This window comes from Squalius cephalus (assembly GCF_949319135.1).
Source record: "Squalius cephalus genome assembly, chromosome: 2".
NCBI lineage: Eukaryota > Metazoa > Chordata > Actinopteri > Cypriniformes > Leuciscidae > Squalius > Squalius cephalus.
In genome coordinates, this window is record NC_137123.1 from 22077473 (window position 1) to 22097489 (window position 20017).

At 38.4% G+C, this 20017-nt stretch overlaps 2 protein-coding genes across 2 annotated transcripts in view; both read left to right on the top strand.

Moving 5' to 3' along the window:
• The first annotated feature begins 266 nt into the window (after positions 1–266).
• Positions 267–5663, top strand: spryd7a (SPRY domain containing 7a). Its single transcript, XM_079852923.1, has 5 exons — positions 267–1111; positions 1377–1493; positions 1582–1748; positions 3623–3725; positions 4880–5663. The coding sequence occupies exons 1-5, from the start codon at positions 1006–1008 to the stop codon at positions 4975–4977; spliced, it is 591 nt and encodes a 196-aa protein (XP_079709049.1). The 5' UTR covers positions 267–1005; the 3' UTR covers positions 4978–5663.
• A 1058-nt stretch (positions 5664–6721) lies between these two features.
• The window catches only part of kpna3 (karyopherin alpha 3 (importin alpha 4)), a 22847-nt gene continuing 9551 nt past the window's right edge, over positions 6722–20017 (top strand). The window contains exons 1-6 of the mRNA XM_079861903.1: positions 6722–7029; positions 14759–14803; positions 18267–18356; positions 18449–18478; positions 18622–18674; positions 19151–19246. Coding sequence (XP_079718029.1) covers positions 6961–7029; positions 14759–14803; positions 18267–18356; positions 18449–18478; positions 18622–18674; positions 19151–19246 — 383 coding nt within the window. The 5' untranslated portion in view covers positions 6722–6960. The remainder of the gene's footprint in view (positions 7030–14758; positions 14804–18266; positions 18357–18448; positions 18479–18621; positions 18675–19150; positions 19247–20017) is intronic.

Consider the following 20017-nt stretch of genomic DNA (forward strand, 5'->3'; position numbering starts at 1 on the left):
TTGTTGCTGTGCAGATTTCAACACTAGCGAACTTCAAAAACAACAAGCAAAAGTTAATATATACGTTAAGTATTACACAAGTAACAAGCCATTTTTAATTCAAAAATTATAATTAAACCTGTCTTTGATGTGAGAGCAAATAATATATGAACACAAGTAAATATATATTTTCGTTTTTGAAAGAAGTTGGTCAGATATAGATACCCCCTTACTTTCGAGCGGTAAGGTTGTTGCTATGCAAAACTTCACAGCTGTAACTGAGTGGCAGAGAGCAGGTTAAAAGCTTTTAAGGTCACATCGATCCCGATCCTTCATATTTGCGCGCTCTGTCTCGCACATACATATCCATACTTGCACACATAATGCAATAAAGTAAAAGTAGAAATAGTCGGTTGTATCAAACTTTATTCCTATTACCTGGTCTGGTAGTTGACAAATTACAGCAAACATGTTGTCTCCCAAAGAAAACAATGTCAACGTAGCTTCGTTTGGTAACAATTCCGGTTTCTAGTCGTGGATTTAGAATAAAGGTATACTTTTTTTGAGTTTCTTTCACTCAAAAGTAAATGACAGTTTTGGCTCTTTTTCATAGTATGAAAATTATGCCATAAAAGTGAGTCGTGCCTGATGCGAGTCAGCCCATAACATTCTGCCTAACAACTCGATTTGTGTTCCACGTGGAGGAAAGAGAGTCATACGGGTGAGTAGTAAATGATAACAGGATTTTTGGCCGAGTTTTATCTCCTCAAAAAGTTGGCCCGTCGGTTGGTCACTAGAGGTCGCCGTTGAACTATCATGGAATTTATTATTATAATTTTTTTAAAGTGTGAAAAAAAAAACCTTCCACGGACCGGTAGACTCACGTCATATCCTGTTAGCTTAGCACCTAGGGAGAATAAAAAATGACCTCCTTCGATTTATAGCATGAATAACCCCCATAAAAGAGTTAAATAGAGCCTAACCACATTATTTAACTAAGGGTATTGTTGCGAGAGAAAAAACATTATGGCGGCTTTATTTTCGTGCTGTTTTGCCTGTTGCGGAGACAATAACAGTGGCCACGTAACGCTGAAGGAAATGCCCACGGTTCAGCTGGACACTCATCACATGGGTGAGTGATGCGATATGACTTTTCAGACACATTATATCGACGGAAAAGAGTTCAAGTATCACAGTACGATGCACAAGGCTGTCCTTCAGAAAAGCGCCTGTCTCCATACATTAAACTAAAGTGTTGCGATCGTGTCATTGCTGTCAGACTCGATAGATAACAGTATGATCTTTGAGTTTGGCATCTGTAATGACAATATGCGTGGAGATAATTCACCGGGATAATCATTTAATAATTAGTTTCATGATGTTTCATGATATTTCAGGCACTGACGTTGTCATTGTAAAGAGTGGAAGACGTATATGTGGAACTGGTGGGTGCATTGCAAACGCCCCTCTCCATCAAAACAAAAGCTACTTTGAATTCAAGATTCAGTCCACGGGTAAGATGTGTGCAATTATTTACTGTATGTTAGACTAATCAATAGTTAATTCATTCGGTGTGACTGCAGTGAACTTTGCCCCTTGCAGGTGTGTGGGGATTAGGAGTGGCAACTAAGAAAGCAAATCTAAACCAGATCCCTATGGGTAGAGACCCACACAGCCTTGTGCTCAGGCAAGATGGCACCGTGTACCACAACAACGAAGAAAAGAACCGATTACCTGCTAACAGCTTACCGCAGGAAGGAGATATTGTGGTGAGTATCAGTGGCAATAATGTTACTGTCAAATTAATATGGGATTTGTTATTGGTAAATAAATCTATTTGTGTGTATGGCCTATAATAAAAACAAGGGTTCTTAAAGGGTTTGTTCACTCAAAAATGGAAATTATTCCATTAATTTACTCACCCTCAAGCCATCCTAGGTGTAAATGACTTTCTTCTTTCAGCCAAACACAGTCAGAGTTATATAAAAAAAAAATCCTGGCTCTTCCAAGCTTTATAATGAGAGTGAATGGTGCCATAGATTTTGAAACCCAAAAAGTGCATCCATCCATCTTAAAAGTAATCCATACTGCTCCAATGGTTAATTAAGGCCTTCTGAAGTGAAGTGATGTGGTTTTGTAAGAAAAATATACATTTTTATAACTTTATAAACTATAATCTCTGGCTCCAGTTCCGGCAGAAGAGTGACCTCTGACCCGACGTAGGAATAGCGTAAGCTTAGGTGAGAGATATAATGAACAGGGGCCGTATTCACAAAGCATTTTAAGGCTAAAAGTAGCTCCTAACTGGCGAATTTAGGAGCAACTCCTAAAAATAATGGGCGTGTCACTCGTAACTTTAGGACTCCTAATTTTTTTGACTAAGAGTAATTCACGAAGCATTTTAGCCCTAAAAGTAGCACCTAAGCCTGGGACAGCTTAAAAGAAGTCGAGAGGACTCCTAACTCACTAAGACCTATTCACAAACCGCTTTTTGTGGCATTTCACGTTGCGATGTTTTGAAATGTGTTTGCGGCGGCTACAGGAGCTTCCAAACGCGAGGGAACAATTTTGCATTGTAGGCATAACTAGGGATGCAATAACGCCGCCACCAACAACAACCAAAACTAGGCTACTCATTGCATGTAAACTAATTGTAACGTTTCATTGTGAATCAAATTAAAATGTTCTTCTCTTTGCAAACGTAGGCAGAGGCATATAGTGACCGATTAATTCAATAATGTTGCAAAGATATTGCATCAATCCATATGTTTCATTAGGCTACTAGGCTATTTGTTTTGCCTTACTCTTTATTCATTTAGGCTATTTATTCAGTTATTCATCATCTTCCGTCCTTCGCACTACTTGTGTAGCGCACGCATTCTCAGACCTGTCACCTGTCACTCATCATCGTAGGGGAGGTGTTTGAATCATTCCCGCGTTACAATCATCAGCCAATCAAGGTGGTCACTTCAGTCAAGCTCGTGCATGAGTAATGACGTCATCCACAGCAACGAAGACTCACTCTTAGTTTAGGAGTTGTCATTTTTCTTTACTAAGAGTAGGTCTGAAAGGCGTTGTGAATAACTTTTAAGAGAAAACTCCTAGCTAAAATATTTTAGTGTGATTTAGGAGTACTCCTAGTGGTAAGATAAAATGCTTTGTGAATACGGCCCCAGGACAGGACAGTGTCCTGTAGAAGCCTTGTGTTCAAGAGTAGAAGCCTCTCGTGGTTCAAACAAATAGTTTTTAAAGACAGTTCTCTTAAAAAAATTATCGTTTTAGACTTCTGATTAGTCACCGATGTTTTGTTTCGCTCTATCCACTGCGTGCCTTTACCGTGCCTTCGCCTTTACCGAACAGCAACATTCATAAATGCTGTGTTTATTTGTGAAAATTATCATGATAAACAAAATGTGTAGGAATCATAAACATTAGTTGGTGTCAGAGCATATTTTCAGCAGTAATCCAAAAGCCAATAGAAAAATCCTATTGGGGAACCAGGGTGATGCCAACTTCCTGCTTGAAAGCAAAGGCATGTAAATGACGCACAATTCCTGTGCTGATTCCTGTTCCACAGGAACAATTCCTGTGTTCATTTTGTGTGCAATAACTTTATGTATCTGTTTTGTTTGTGTGAATGTAGGGTGTTTCGTATGACCATGTGGAGCTGAATTTGTACCTAAACGGAAAGAATATGAACTGTCCGGCATCAGGCATCAGAGGAACCGTTTATCCTGTAGTTTATGGTGAGTATTATATAAAATTGATTAAGAACTATTTAGAGCTGGGCGATTTTTTTTTTTTTTTTTTTTTTTTTTTTCCCTAAAAAAATCTGCGATTTTTTTAATAAAAAAACTCGATTTACTATACGATTCGATTCGATACACACTCACTCACATACACGCACGCACGCTCGCTCTCTCTCTCTCTCTCTCTCTCTCTCTCTCTCTCTCACACACACACACACACACTCACTCACTCACTCACTCACTCTCGCGCACACACACACACACACTCGCTCACTCACTCGGGAACACACACTCTCACTCGCCCTCCCTCACTCCCTCCCTCCCTCACTCCCTCCCTCCCTCACTCCCTCCCTCACTCCCTCCCTCACTCACTCACTCACTCACTCACTCGCGCGCCGTCGTCTTTGGAGGACCGTTAAAAAATTAAACATGCTAGTCTTTTTGTCGTGATGTCGTGAAGCATCGAGGGCTGCGCCGCAGGGAGCGTGCTACGGAAACCCTGAAGGAAGATTTGGCGAATGCAAAATGTATGTATTGTACGCTATAATGAAGAGGGGGAGAAAAAAAATCAATTTTTTTGAAAATATGAATGATTTGACCTACCAACTCGATTTTTAAATCAAATCGATTTTTTCCCCAGCCCTAGAACTATTACTAAACGCTAACATTTTTGTTTGGTTGTAAGTGTAGTTTTGAGAGAAGACTTGTTCTGTTACTCAAGTAACACAATTATAGGATTGCCTTGATTTTTTTTATTCTGTTACCCTACAGTTTTTGATGAATTGCACAGAAATGTCATCCATGAATTGTTTTAAATGAATGTTCTTTGATGCACAATATTTCTATCTCTTTTCTACTCTGCTGTAAATATGTATTTTAAACTTTAAATACAACCTTGCAACATTGTCTAAATTGGTAAAGTTCTGCAAAATCTATTTTTTTAAAGTAAATTGTAGGGAAAAATGATTTTGTGTATATACAATGTAAGGGTTGAGTTTGTTTAAATGAAGAGTTCAAATAGACAAAAAAAAAAAAAAAAAATTCACCAATTGTCAGCCTTTTGGTCATTTTTGGCAATGCGATATTGTTAAGTATATGTTTTTGTTTAATAACACATCTAAACATGTATGCCTTTGTCTTGTCCCTCACAGTGGATGATAGTGCAATATTGGATTGTCAGTTTAGTGACTTCTACCATACTCCTCCACAAGGCTACCAGAAGATTCTTTTTGAACAACAGATCTTCTAAAGCTCATGACATATTGTATATTACACTAAAGATATGTACTCCACAGCCGGGATCTGAAGTGCTATGGTTATGAATGATTTCTAAATATTGTGTTGCTCAATTGAACTAATGTCATCTGTGATTTTGACTTGTGTAAATCTGGCCACTTCTAAGTCATCCTATGTTTTTAAGATGAACTCAGTGAGCGATATCATCTGCACACTTATCTGTGCACACATCTTTAATTTGCACGTTGTCAAACACTGTATGTTTACCGATGTATTAACAGTGCACAAATTACAGATGACAATCAAAGCTTTATACTTTCTACATTTCAAGAGAACAAAGTGATGCTGACTCGAGGTGCTGATACTGACTCAAAATACGGTTAAAAGCTCTTTTCATTGTTTTTATTTGATTTCATATTGTTTTTGTCTGTCTGATGTTTGATCTGCAGCCCACATAACATATACATAACGATTTTGATTTATTCAAGCTCTACAAAAATATATATTTAGAATTCAAGAATTCAGATTTCTACCAAATGATATCTGATTGTCTGTGTTCCTTAATTGTGGTTTGTTCTAATTAATTACAAAATTGTCTTAAAACAATGAATATTGAATGTGAGTTTTTTTTTGTATGTTCTAATCTGACAGGTCTTGTTTGTGTCTTGTCATTTAGTAATAAATGTTTTGCTCTTGTCACCTGACTGCATATAGACGTTATCTGTTGTATATACCTTAATTTAAGACTTAAGGGATCCTGTTTATTATCAAAATGCAAATTTCTACTGAACTACCATCATCTCACTGGCTTGTCTAGTGACGCATCTTTACGTACGTTTTTGGCGCGATGCTGCTCATGGCAGCGGAGTGAACTTGCGCAATCTACGCACGCTGACGCAAATCCACTTTAGCCAGCCTACGGGTCCAATGAAACACATCGCCTTAACTCCAATACTGTTTCACTGTCGAATCAAAGCACACTTTACCCTGAACACCTTAATGAAGTGGGGTAAAACGCTAGTCTGTATTCATAAAACATATATTTTTCCAAAAAAAAACTTTACCTGACAGGACCCTGTGTCCCATCTTGCCCGCATCACTCTGGTTCTACGTAAATACAGCGTCATCTACTCCCCCGTACTGATGGGAGGTCCGACTCATTTCCGCGATTCGGTTCTTTCCCATTATGGAGTAAAAAAAAAATTTTTTTATATATATATATATTTTTTTTTTTTCATAAATAAAATTATATATAATTTGAATATACACTATGTAGAATATAATTAACAAATATTTTTTAATATATATATATATATATATATATATATATATATATATATAATTACATTTTATATTAAATAATTTAAATTAAATTAAAATATATATAAATGTATATATATTTAAAAATATAATAAAATATATATAATTTATATATTTATTTTTTATATAGAACAATTATTTGAACTCATCATGGTCACTAACATCCCGCTATGGTATCTGCTCTAAAATGTTAAAATAAAGCACACGCAATTTCATGTGTTCCAGTTCAATTTTGCATGCATGATTCGGCTCATAAAGTTCATAAATTGACATAGAACCTTTTATTTGCATATACAATAAAAAAAAATAGCTCGCCAGATTGTTTGATACAACAGATTTTAGTTTTAATAAAAAATAAGTAACATTAAAATAAAACGTGTTGATAAAACTTAAGGCATTTAAGTGGATTATAAACATATTTTCACTTCTAGGACATTATAGGCTATTTGTAACATTTCAGAAAAATAAGGTGCGGTTCAATGAGTCGGTGAGAACCGCTAATTTTGTGAACCAGTTCATTAAAAAAAAAAGACGATCCGATTCAAGTGAATGATTCATCGGACATCGATACACCCCCCGCCCTCCTCCTCCTCCTCCTCCTCCTCTTCCTCCCTTAGCGGAGCTCCTCTGCGCGTCGGTCGGGAGTCACTACAGACACACACATACACACAGAGCCATGGCCGAAAACGCCGGCTTGGAAAACCATCGCATCAAGAGCTTCAAAAACAAGGGGCGAGATGTGGAGGTAAGTCCACCGGATACTTTGGACTCCGGGCTTTTCCCCCCAGTTCGTTTTCCTTCTCCTGAGTGTCTGTGGTTCTGGTATTATGGTGTCGGATCGGAGCGGGTGTTTGTGGACCCAGCAAGAGCATCATGCGGAGCGGGCGCGGCCTACATAGAGGCCTCTTTAAACACACATTTCCCTTCAATATTCACGAGTTAATCGCGACTTATACTCGGACTTGAGCTGTTATAGCGCATTATTTAGTCGTGTAATATTAAGACAGGTTTACTTATTAGGTCGGTAGGGTGGCACGGCTGTTAATTTTCTGTTTTAAATTGCGCTGGGCCAAAAACATGCAGATTTATCGTGTTAGCATGTGTGCTAGCTGCTAAGTGGTTAGCAAGCGGCAGATTAATCGTCTACTAGTCCGTTTATTCGTGTGTTTTCTTACCTATACTTTTTAACATTCATGTATAGAAGATAAACTCCCTAAACATTAGCAAATAATCTTAAATGTAACTTGCGAACTAGATATATGCGACAGAGACAGGTGTTTTAATACCGGCTTTAGCTAGCTCTCCTAAACTGAACCAGTGACCAGTCATACCTCAACATCTGACCTCTTTATTAATTGTTTAGTCACGCCAGTCTAGCAGCCCTGCTGTAGTTTATCTTAATGTAGTTGTCCATTGATTAGAGCTGATTATGGTGGTTTAATAAAGATGTCATTGTGAAATGTCAGGTGGTTAACATATTTTCCTCTTCAATCAGATTGTCCTTTGGTGTGGTAGTTAGCATCTAAGCATCACCTGTAGGTAAACCAGAGCTACATAAGCCTGATTTTATTACCTTCAAACTGGAATGAAAACCTCCAGATGGTAGTGCTCGTGAATTCATACCCCAATCAATGCAGGCTGCATAGAGGCGACCTAGAATACTAGTAAGCCAGGTTGTGCAGTAAGATGATGGATTATATAACACAGCAATGGAATTTTTCGTTCTTTGCCATAGTTGCCTTTGGCATGCACACTAGGGGACTACATTTATTATGTACTATTTACAGTATGTTATGTTTAAGTAGGCTATGTCATGACTTTCAATTAAGCTGTCTGGTGATGGAGTATGTTTTATAAGATTGTGCTGGTTTTAACCCTGTGAGAAACATTTTATGTTCAGTTATCTTTTCTGAAGAAGTTTTTAACAAAGTTAACCCAAATATAGTTTGAGTTTTTAGCTAAAATTAATTGTAAACACCTGAAATTGTTTTTCCATACATTTTTCTCGCACAGAAAATAGCCATAGAAGTTGGCATGGCGTTAAAAAGAAACAAACAAAATCATGGCAGTGATGTACATCAACAAATAGTAATTGGGTTTGTCTCTACACCGAATAGTTGTAAATTGAACAAAACCTTTAACCTATAACTACAAGTATATCCTTTGATATATATACTATTAAGCAAATTTCAACTTCTTGATCACTTGTCATTGCAAAATGTAAACTTTTTTTTTTTTTTTTTGCCGGAAATATATTTATTGTTGAATATGTAGCACACCCGCATACAAACAGTACACTTAAAGGGATGCTTCAGAGAAAAATCAACCTAGGGTCCTTTGCACCATGACCTCGAGCCAAACACCCCCCCAGAAGCTTTTTTTCCCTTGGTCGAACATTATTAAAGTTAGAGCTTATTTAGAGATATCAGCCGTATGGCTTAGTGTAGGCGCTAATGGATCCAAGGTTGTATCTCGTAAATTACCCCACTAATAATGCCCAGAATTGTACCAAACCTATACAGTAGTACAAATAGGTCCTGTACTCATAAAACGAGGCATTGGAAAGTTTGTAAGTACATCAGGAGTTTATTTAAATAACACTGTCTTGCCTGATGGCTAATGCTACCGCTACCCCGGACGTCGACGTCACTTCAGTGATTTGGGAAAAGTCCAAGGTCATGGTCAAATCCAACATAAAAGTCCTGACAGAAAGCGATGCATAAGGATGTAGTGTAACAACGCCCATTTCCAGGAATGCACTAATATTTTGTTGGTAGTACCAGTTTGCAACAATTGTTAGTTAACACTAAGTTGTCAACACTTCGGAAAAAATAATAATTCGTCGTTACACTACATCCTTATGCATCGCCAGGACTTTTACGTGCTTTTCCCAAATCGCTGAAGTGACGTCGACGTCCGGGTTAGCGGTAGCATTAGCCATCACGCAAGTGTTATTTAAATAAACTCCTGATGTACTTACAAACTTTCCAATGCCTCGTTTTATGAGTACAGAACCTATTTGTACTACTGTAGAAGTTTGGTACCATTCTGGGCATTATTAGTGGGGTAATTTACGAGATACATCATAGGATCCATTAGCGCCTGCATTAAGCCATTCGGCTGATATCTCTAAATAAGCTCTAACTTTAATAATGTTCGACCAAGGGAAAAAAAGGCTTCTGGGGGGGGTGTTTGGCTCGAGGTCATGGTGCAAAGGACCCTAGGTTGATTTTACTCCGAACCATCCCTTTTAGTAAAACGATATATACTATATGCTTGATTTATGTTGTCGCAAAACGTAAATTCTATTATCGCCCAACTCTAATCTGCCAATTACGACTAAAGGCCCGTTCACACCAAGGTTGATAACTATAACGATAAAGATATAGTTCTAAAAATCCATCTAAATATTAGTGATTAGAGTCCACACCAGAGCTATAATGATAACAGCACAAATAAACAATATAATTGGAATCACTTTCAGAACAATTTTTCCCAGCTGATGAGCGATAAAAACAATGACAGCCAATCAGAACCCACCAGACTTTAAAGAGCTCGATATAAAGTAGTAGACGACAAAACTGCAGTGTGTGCTTGGAATAAACGAAACAAATGTTAAAATATTCTTGACTTTAACATCATGATTTTCTGTAAAGCTGATTTGAAACAGTGTCTATTGTGAAAAGTGCTGTATAAAGTTGATTTTGACATCTATAACCAAACACATTCAGTTAAACTAAGAAACATGGTTAACGTCACGTCTAACCCAGAGGACCAGCATAATGAGTGTTCAAAGTCACTTTCAAATTAACGGAATAACATTAAAGGTGCAGCGATCACATTTATGAAGAACTCATTTACTTGCATACCCTGTTGATACTAGACATCATTATCGTCTTCTGCCGTAAGCTCATCCGAGGAACCCCTGAGGCCTCCTTCAAGATTAATGGTGCGAATTGACTGCAACTGACTATAGGCCGCTGCTGTGACTCAGCCGTCAGACACACATGGCTTTGGATGAAGCCAGCAAAGCTGTCGCCCTTCTGCAGCTATTCCGGGAATTTGCAAAGTAGATTCAGATTTCTCATCTTGTGTTCCTAAGAGCGAAGGGCTCGTGCATGATCCATTTGATGTGGCCAGCAACGGACTGTGGAACTGCGGGATACTTCGGCTCATTAGCCTGCTAGATTTAGCCAATAACAAGGATGTACTTGTAGCTAACTGAGGGAATGACGAGTGCTGCTGTGTTTTGCATTGCTAAGTGGCTGTGGAAAAAGAAACAAAGCCATTTGATTCGTCTGCTATGTCACATACTCACTTGATACCAACCTCAGAAATGGTCAAAAGAGGGTCTGAAGAGTTTGTTCAAATGTGCACCTTATAATCAAAGAGCATTTGTGATTGGATTATGGGGCTGGGTATTGATTTGAATTTGTTCTTGATTCAATTCTGATCTAGTGATCTAGATTCGATTAATTTAAAAACTAAAAAATCTCAACCAATGCTGTAAACTATGCAGGCCGGGAACCCTGTGTATTGGTACAGTTAATATAATTTTAAAGGTTTAGATTTACAACAAACTATTCATTCAATTGCTATTTATTTTCAAATATGATATGAGTTGTATGCAAACATTTATTTGCACAAGGCAGTTTTTGTATTTAATGATTTAATCTTTACTTCCTGCAATGTGTTGTTGAAATATAAACATTAAAATGGTTGCTGTCATAACTTGTAATGAAAGATTTATTCAAACATTCATTAAAGGTGAACTAAGTAACTTTTTTACCTTAACCGAACAGCTTCGGAGTCATTGGAATAGTTATGACTTTTTTCGGGTTGAATGGTGGTCGTCTCGCACCCCCCAAGTGCCTGTGAGCCGAAAAACCACCCTTGCAACTTTGGGCTGGCAAGCCGCCGGCCTCAGCGTCAGGAAGTATTGCGTGATATCAGGTCTCGCGATGTAACGAATTGCTTTACGGCACTGCACACATACACTATCTAAACATTTATATGCTAGCCTTCTGTGTATCATACATACCTCAGTGGACATGGCTCCGTGTGTTCGCCGGGTTCTTTGAAAACTAATGCACATGACAGGAGGGAGAAAATGGGAGGGGGGAGAGTCGCCAACGAGTTTTGACGACAGTGTTGTCAAATATCTATTCCGAAGCTGTAGGGGGAGCTCTATAGAGAAACCCGCGAGCAAAAAGCAAAGCTGCATAGTTTGCTTTAAATAGACATCACTAACAGGTTAAATATAATTAATATGTAATATAGTGCATATATTCAGTAAAATACTCATTGAATGGCTTTTTTGAGGTAACATTGTTTACAAGCTGTTTTATTGACATCTTTCCTCAGTTGAAACACTGATTAAGTGATTACATGAGACTTGATACGTTTCAGTAAGTTGTACTGTATCTTTCATCATGCCTTCTGATGTTCATATTTATTTAACGCTACAACTAAGAGTAAAGAGAAAGAGACAATCTGGGCTGTGTTTAACTCCACTTTTGGACATGTACTCGCAAACTTCCCTAAGCACTTCCCCTCTGTGGAATCCCCAACGCCATTTTGAAGTGCGTTCAACTTCGTCATGAGGACAGACCCTCCACTCCTCAATTTTGACAGATTGAGCGAGTGTACTCTACACACTTCAGGCAGATCTATAGACAACAATGCACCATGTTTGTGACTTCACATCAGATCGCGCTTAATTTACTTCCATGGTGTATCGATAATGCCGAAAGGAGTATTGAAATAGTTTCAGATATTTCAATATCGATACCGAAATATCAATATTTTTGACAACATGTTCTAGCTACCTTAAGCTGACTGTTTTTTAACACAGGTATAGCTTATTATATTTTTATAAATTTATTTATATAATTGTTTTTCGTTTTCTTTGCGCCTGTAGACTGAACACGCAATACACACAAGCATGACGTCACCGTTTTTTACATGGAGACAACGGTATCGTTTTCAAAAACTCACTTTGAAACCCATTTTCAGAATTTTGCGTTTTTAGTCTCCGAAACTCAGTTGTTGTGTAAATGAACGGCCAAAATGCATAAAAACTGGTGTCGTGTAATAATAAATGGTGCCCCCCTAAAAGGTCGTTCTTGGGATTTAAGAATCACTATGGAGATCATTAAACAGTGTGCAATTGAAATAGCCAACCCAGCCCTATTGAATAACATGAAGAAATTTCCTCAGCCTACATCCTGCTATTTTGCATGTGCCAGATGCTTTAGCTAAAATATGTGCTGGTAGCATATTATAATTACACAATTTGCCAACTTAGTTGCATTCAAGAAATTAATTTTATCAGAAATGCGTTTTCCCTAGGAATTGAACCCATGACCTTTGTGTAGCAAGCATCACAGGCTAAAAATGAGTCAAGCCTGATGTTTGTAGCTATTGTGCAGTCAACCTATTTATTAGCATGTCGTGGATCTAACAGGAGTGAGACAGCATGTCCTCAGACTATGCTGGCAACCAGACAAGCACATGCACACATACTGTGTCATTATGCTGGTCTCAAGAGTGTCAAGCTGTCATGTCGCCGGCAAAGCCTCTGTCCACTGACTCCTGGAGTGCTTCCTCTCGGCTCTGCCCTCCTGTCTTTCTGCTGTGACTCATACATAACGCATGTGTCACTAAAATACTGCTCGTGTTGCGTATTCAGGAATTCAGGAAATAAATTCTTGTTCTTTTTTTTGTTGAATCCTTGAAGTAGGTGTAAATGTGGCCTAGTGTTAGTTCAACATTGAGCCATGGTGCTTTTGCAGGTGAAACCAGTTCAAATCTGCCATCAATTGAAATACAGCTTTAGACATCATGTTACATAAATTGAATTCTAACCGGAACGGTGAGCATTTTGCAGGTTTTTAAGATGTTTTATGGGGTTCCTCTAGTTCAACTACAGCCCTGTTTACACCTGGTATTAAGATGCGTTTTGGTCGATCGGATCACGAGTGGGTGACGCTAAAACGTTTTGAGCTTGTCCACTTTTGACCACTTCCAGAGGTAGTCGAAAACGCATTTGACCGGATTGCTTTCGTAGTGTAGACGCTCATTTGGTCGATTGTTCAAACAGCCACAAAAGACCTCTTACTCTCCGCCTACTGACCTAATGTGTAAAGCCCATAGACCCTCCACTCGAAGAAATTGGGACAGAAGTGGTTGAAAGTGGACAAAAGAGAAGAATTAAAATGCTAGGTGTAAATGGGAAGGCTATGTGTCTACCCTTGTCTACTTGTCCGATTGACCAAAACGCATCTTAATACCAGGTGTAAACAGGGCCTAAAGTGCAGAATGCTAGTAACACCAATGTCATGGGTTAATTTCCTAGTGAACACAAAATGATAAATATGCATTCAATGCACTGTAAGTCACTTTGAATAATTTACTTGTAAAAATGCAAAATTTGAACTCTTACTTTGAGTATTGAATAATTGAACTTCCTGATATGTTTAATTAGTCATTTAGAAATAAATGTTGGTATTCTGTCCTTTTCTGTTTCCCTTTCTTGTTTGTCGGTTTTGCTTCTACATCCTCTCGCTTTTTCCCCTTCATGACTTTTGGATTGCATAAGGCACAGTGTGGGTTCGCTGTAACATGAACTAGTATGCCCAGTCACAAGATCAAATCCGATCCGTCCCACCATCCCCACCACACAGCATGTGAAGTCTTTGCATTGTTGGCTTCTGATGTTTTTACTTTTCCTCCTAGGCTATATCCCATTGAAGTTGTATATTTAAGAAAAGAAATAAATTAGGGAGCAGAACCATTTGCGATAAGTGACCTGTCCATCCTGTCCATCCATCTTATGTTTAATAAGTGCATGTTGTAGATCTTACTGTGAACAATTTAGTCCGCTTATATCCTCTCCCTGAAATCTCACGTTCATCTGAATCTACTTTTGCATGTCAAAATCCAATCAACAGTCCCTACCCTACGTTGGTTCTTTTTCGATAATCCATTACATTCATACATCACAATACGGAATAAAAGATCCATCTCTACTTCCATTTCATTGCGGCCTGAATGTGTTTTGTTGCTCCAGATATATTCCTGCTGCTCTGTCTTGTGCAGATGTTTGTTCCGTTGGGTTTTATGGAACAGTTCTCAGAGAATAGCCTCAAAATGTGATTGTCTAAACAGAGGACTGAGTGACAGCTGGGTTCTGCCGTCACCATGGTTACCACGGTTGGTTGCCTCTTTGTTCTGTTGGACTGGCAAGACTTTGGTTGGCATTTTGTTTGCATCATTACAGCCCATTAGAGGGTGTCACTGTGGCAGTGTGTGAATCACTTGTGGATTTTGAACAAGTTGCTAAACCCTAGTATTAAACTTAAAGCAACCACCCACAATACTCTGGCGCAACGTATAACTCGGAGTCTTAGAATTTCTTCATACCTCAGATATGTTATACTGTACTTAACCAACCTATTTCTCTTCTTTTTCAGACGATGCGAAGACATCGTAATGAAGTGACAGTAGAGCTGAGAAAGGTAAGTTCACAATTAATGGTCCGTCACTGTTTCAGGATTATTTGCACAGTCACTGATCATTTGCAAGTTTCCTCTGGATGGAAGTATTTAAGCTACATTTGTAACTGAACATTGCATTCTGATGCAATACATGTGACTCATCAGAGAATGCTGGTTGAAATAAACCAGACTTACAAAATTGATTCTCACCCCTCTTTAGTTTTTTCATTCCTAAATAACTATGTGCACTCTTACCAACAACATTAAGCTGTTGATTGTGGTGATTCAGCAGGCACTTGAGGTTTGTATTTAGCGCTGCATGTAAGAGCTCTGAATAGTTCCTCAGTCTCGTTTAGGGCTGGGCTATAAAGCTAAAAACAAATGTCTTCACTTGCAGTATGTATGCATTTGCTCAGAAATGATCTGGAATTTATGTATTTATTGAGCTTGTTAACGTTGAGTGGCTGACTTTTGAATTGATTCACTGAAATGGAGTTTGAACTGATTCACAATAATGCAATATTTTGCTACTGATAAATGAGAGATGGCATTAAATCATACGTTTCAACTGCTGTGGGCCAAAATATTGAATTGAGGGTGGGGTTTTACTTAAGCGCACCTCCTCTCCATCCCTCGCTCATAGCAGACTGATGGTTGTTCATTAACTTGCATGGATTAATTGTTCACCACAAGACTAGTAATGTGCACTAACAAAGTTAATAGGGTAAATTACGACTTTTAAAGAATAGCCACCACCTTTTGCCCCTCTAGCGACGGCCATGCTTCCACCAATAGTTATAGGAACTATGAACTAACGTTCCTCCGCTACCAAAGCCCCTAAAGTGTAGCGGCAGCGTTGTGTGAGATGATGTGATAGTGCGGGTACATCGTTGCAGGAAATAGAGGAGCATCTGTAGCTTGAATGTGGCCTCAGCGTGGAGTCTCTTCTTGCATTACAGTCAACTTAAGCAGGTGGTGATTGCATGTGATTTGCACAGATGCTTTTTTCTTGCTTCAGGACGTTGCATTTAGGATTTTTTCTGTTCTGTCTTTTCTGTAAGGCATGAGCACCGGAAGCAAGGCATCTCACTCTAAATATAGTGTATAGTGACATATCTGATAGCGTAACCAAATGTTGACCAAACATGTAACATAATGAATCAGATACCAGAGACTGAAGGATCCTGTTGCTGTGTCAAACACACAATCTGAGCAACTGAGCAGATAAGTCTTATGCCCGGTGCGCATTGTACGTTTTTGGGCTGTCCCAGATGAAAGCTGACCATTCGTGGCGATTTCTGTGGTCGTGGCTGCTAAACGGTGGTCCTATGTGATACAGTGAGAGAGGTTCAAAGATGGCCGTTGTCACGGTTGTGTGACCAAAGATACAATGCGATAATTTTCTGACAGTGTCAGAAATGTAGCATGATCATCTCACAGTGTGTAGACCTACGTCAGTACGTCTACTGACCAGCCAATAAAAATGCAACATGAACATGGCGCTAAAACTTAAAACTATATGCCTCAAGCTCCATTTGCAAAAATGGCATGCCAAGTTGGCCTCTTTTCCCTAGTCCATATTCTCCTCTTTCGCTTACTCTTTTTCAGTGCACATAAAAAAACACAATTGCCAAAGTGCATCTTGCTCTATTTGTTTACCACTAGCGCATGCTGAATTCAATGTGTCATCTTCATACAATGTCGTACCCAAGTTTATTAGATCCATGTCGTACTGTGTGATTTGTAATGACCTTAAAGGATTGAGAATCACACAGTCTGTAGCAGACATTAAATCCACGATTTCACATGCTTGAGATATTCGCTTTTGTTACCAGTCATGTGTCATAACTTGTTTCTTTTTTTTAATTTAGCAGAAAAACACGACTAATGATATTAGTCCTTGTTTAAAAAAAACAAGTCACATGGCTTTGTTCTCTCAGCTGGTGAGCTGTTTCTTTTGGAAATCTGGTTTGCGCTTGCAGTATTTGGGTCATGCCATCCATGGTCACGGGGCCCCTGGTTGGCTGCACCCCAAGAGGGAGGTTGTCATGAGGGGCTTCCCTCTTCACACACTTCTCCCCTGCCCTACAACTCCTTGTGTATTTTTATGGGTTTTACATCTAATAAAAAAACTATAACAGGTCCCTACTTGATAAAGTAGCATGTCATCACCAGAAGCCAAGCTGCCTTCAGCCTCTGACGAAGTCCATTATGACAAATGGCGCAGTCTGAGTGCGTAGAAATCCCCTGTTGTTGATCTGGTAGGCCAGAGTTGATGTGAAGCAGAAGTTTAGTCCCACAGCCTTGATCTTGATGCATTTGGTGCTGGATTGGGTGACGCAGCATGCCCTGTCCATATTAGGCGCTGATACTGTCAGCCCAGAGGAATCGGACAGAATGCTGCTGTGCTCTGTGTGCGAGACATTCCTCTTTGCATTCCAGTTTGCTCTAACATTAGCGTCACAGACCGCTCACCCTCACATTAGTTTCTCACACAGCCTAGAACCAGAAGGGACTTTCTGTGCGCCATTGTTTTCAGTTATTTGCCTTTTTTTAAGGGTTTGATATTGTGCTGTTAAATTTTATTTCATTAACATTAGCAGCAAAATTTAAGGGTTTCGGGAGAAAATCCATTTTAGGTTTAAAATTCCATTAGGAATGCTGCGAAAGTCGGTGTTACGCAGTCGTACACAGATTACATCACTTGTCCACCGCTGCACGTTTGTAAAAAATATTTTTTATAGTAATAAAAATCATTTAGTTCAGGTAAAGAAGAGCCACTATTATTAAAACTGATTAACCTGTGGGAAAAAAAATAAGATTTTGTTGCAGTGTGGGAACAAACTGAGAAAAATGAAACACTGAAAAACTATTAAAAACCAGAAACATTTGCACATAACTGCCTGTATACCAACTTATTTGGTGTTTTGAATTTCCCACGCCTCTTCAGGTTGAGGTAACAAGGATGAAGTACTCCAGATGCTTGCTAAACACCACAACAACTAGCAAAATGTGATAAAGTCTGTCAAAAGTTTTTTTCTGGCTGTATGTAGCACCTTCCGCTCTGCAGTTCCTTCTGAAGGATTCCAGTGTTAGAAACAAGCAGCTTGTGTTTATATTTAACAAATATAAAAATTAAGTCATTTCATTCTGAACTCTTAGTTTGGGCAGCACATTGAACCCCTGTATTTAAGCAGAGGATTGTTTTATTAAAGTTACAGCAGAAAAAAAAGCCATTTGATTTTAAGGGTCTTTAAGGGAAGATGTATGATATAACCTCTTTAAAATGATAGTTTATTAAAAATCAAAACACCTTTATTAAATATACATGACATTAATTCACACCTAAGAGTGTATTCTATGATTTCCTCAAATGTATTAAGTCTGTAAAATCGCAGATTAATTTTTTTATTAGTTTTGGTTTGTGTGAAGTGCAAGTATTCACAGAGGACCTAATATTTACTTAATTTCTCAATCCGTACAGAACAAAAGAGACGAGCATCTCCTGAAGAAACGAAATGTTCCACAGGAAGAGAGTCTGGAAGATTCCGATGTGGACTCTGACTTCAAAGGGGTAAGAGGCTTTCTACTCATTTCATCTCCCTCCATATCTTCTGTTTTCCTTTACATATTTGGTCTGAATTTTTCTCTTCCTTTTCTCCTCAGCAAAACGTAACGCTAGATGCCATCTTACAGGTAAGGTTTTAACGTGGTAAATGTCTGATAAATAACTGATTCGGAGGGTCAGCGCACAGCAGCACTTCACTTCACAAAGTGTGGGTGTGAACGACTCCTTCCTCTCATTCGCCATTTCTCCTTTTTCTTTTTTTTTCCTACAGAATGCCACCAGTGACAATGCAGTTGTGCAGCTCAGCGCAGTGCAAGCAGCCAGGTAAAGTGGTGTGATGTATGAAAAGATTTGAATTTGTTACACATGAATGTCTTCTAAAAACATCTCTCATAACCTCATGCCTCTAATAACCTCAAGTCAACAAATCAGACTGTTTTTGCTTTGATACACATGCCTGGTCTTTATGCACATGATTCATCAGTGCGTGCGAGTCTAAAGACAAATATAAGTCCTAAACTAATTTATATTCCTTGTTGAATATAATTAAAAAATGCATCACATTTAGTTGATGTTTCTGTTTTTTCTGAAGTAGTCTGATTAATGTTAAATCAGCTGAATGCGAAAAGCATAACACAAAACAACAATGACGTTCTCTGTCAATTATGCTTGTAATTAAATATGTTTTGCTGGATTTGTCTCTTTGAAATGGATTGCATTAACACTGCTGACATGTATTTGGCGTGCCGGATAATGAATGAAAGAGTGCCTGACTATTTTTCTCTTTTCCGTCCTCGCAGAAAATTGCTCTCAAGTGACAGAAATCCTCCCATAGACGACTTGATAAAATGTGGAATCCTTCCAATCTTAGTCAAATGCCTGGAGAGGGATGACAAGTGAGTGTTGACTATACATTGCACTAAATGAAATGATTCAAAACTTAATGAAACCTTTTTAATTGTGCTGTTTGTGTACAAACATGCATCAGAGTTAATGAAGTTTTCAATGTCAATCTTGAATGATGGTAGAGAAAGTGAATGAGATAAAAGAATAAGGGATGAGGCAGAAGGTGGATGTTAGATGGAGATCCTCAAGTGAGAACACTGCCGTTCAAAAATTTGGGGTCAGTAAGATTCAAGATGCATGAAATTGACTAAAAGTGAATGTAAAGACATTTATAATGTTACAAAATATTTCTATTTCAGATAAATGTTCTTTTGAAGTTTCTTTTCATCAAAGAATCCTGAAAAAAAATGTATTACGGTTGGTTTCCGCAAAAGTATTAAGCAGCACAACTGTTTTCAACATTGATAATAATAAGAAATGTTTGTTGAGCAGCAAATCAGCATATTAGAATGATTTCTGAAGGATCATGTGACACTGAAGACTGGAGTAATGATGCTGAAACACAGACAGTAATGCTTTAATGATATTTAGGTGCGTTCAGTCGTGGCCTTATAGTTCCACCAAAGTGTTATTCATAAAGACGTGCTAAATCAGACACAACATGCCCGGATTTCTACAGCCTTATTCAGCAACAGCAAAACAATTACAAATTTTAGTCAACTGGTGAGGTTGCACAGAAATGAGTGTCCTTAGGCGGGTGTCACGCCTTTCTCCATGACCGCCCCATGCTTTCTTCCTGTGGTTTAACAAACATGTTCAGA

What these genes read in the sequence shown, in the direction of transcription:
- spryd7a (XM_079852923.1), top strand. Translation starts at nt 1,006, where the DNA reads ATGGCGGCTTTATTTTCGTGCTGTTTTGCCTGTTGCGGAGACAATAAC. An exon ending in GCTGGACACTCATCACATGG is followed by an intron (nt 1,112 to 1,376) that starts GTGAGTGATGCG and finishes ATGATATTTCAG; the next exon opens with GCACTGACGTTGTCATTGTA. An exon ending in CGCAGGAAGGAGATATTGTG is followed by an intron (nt 1,749 to 3,622) that starts GTGAGTATCAGT and finishes GTGTGAATGTAG; the next exon opens with GGTGTTTCGTATGACCATGT.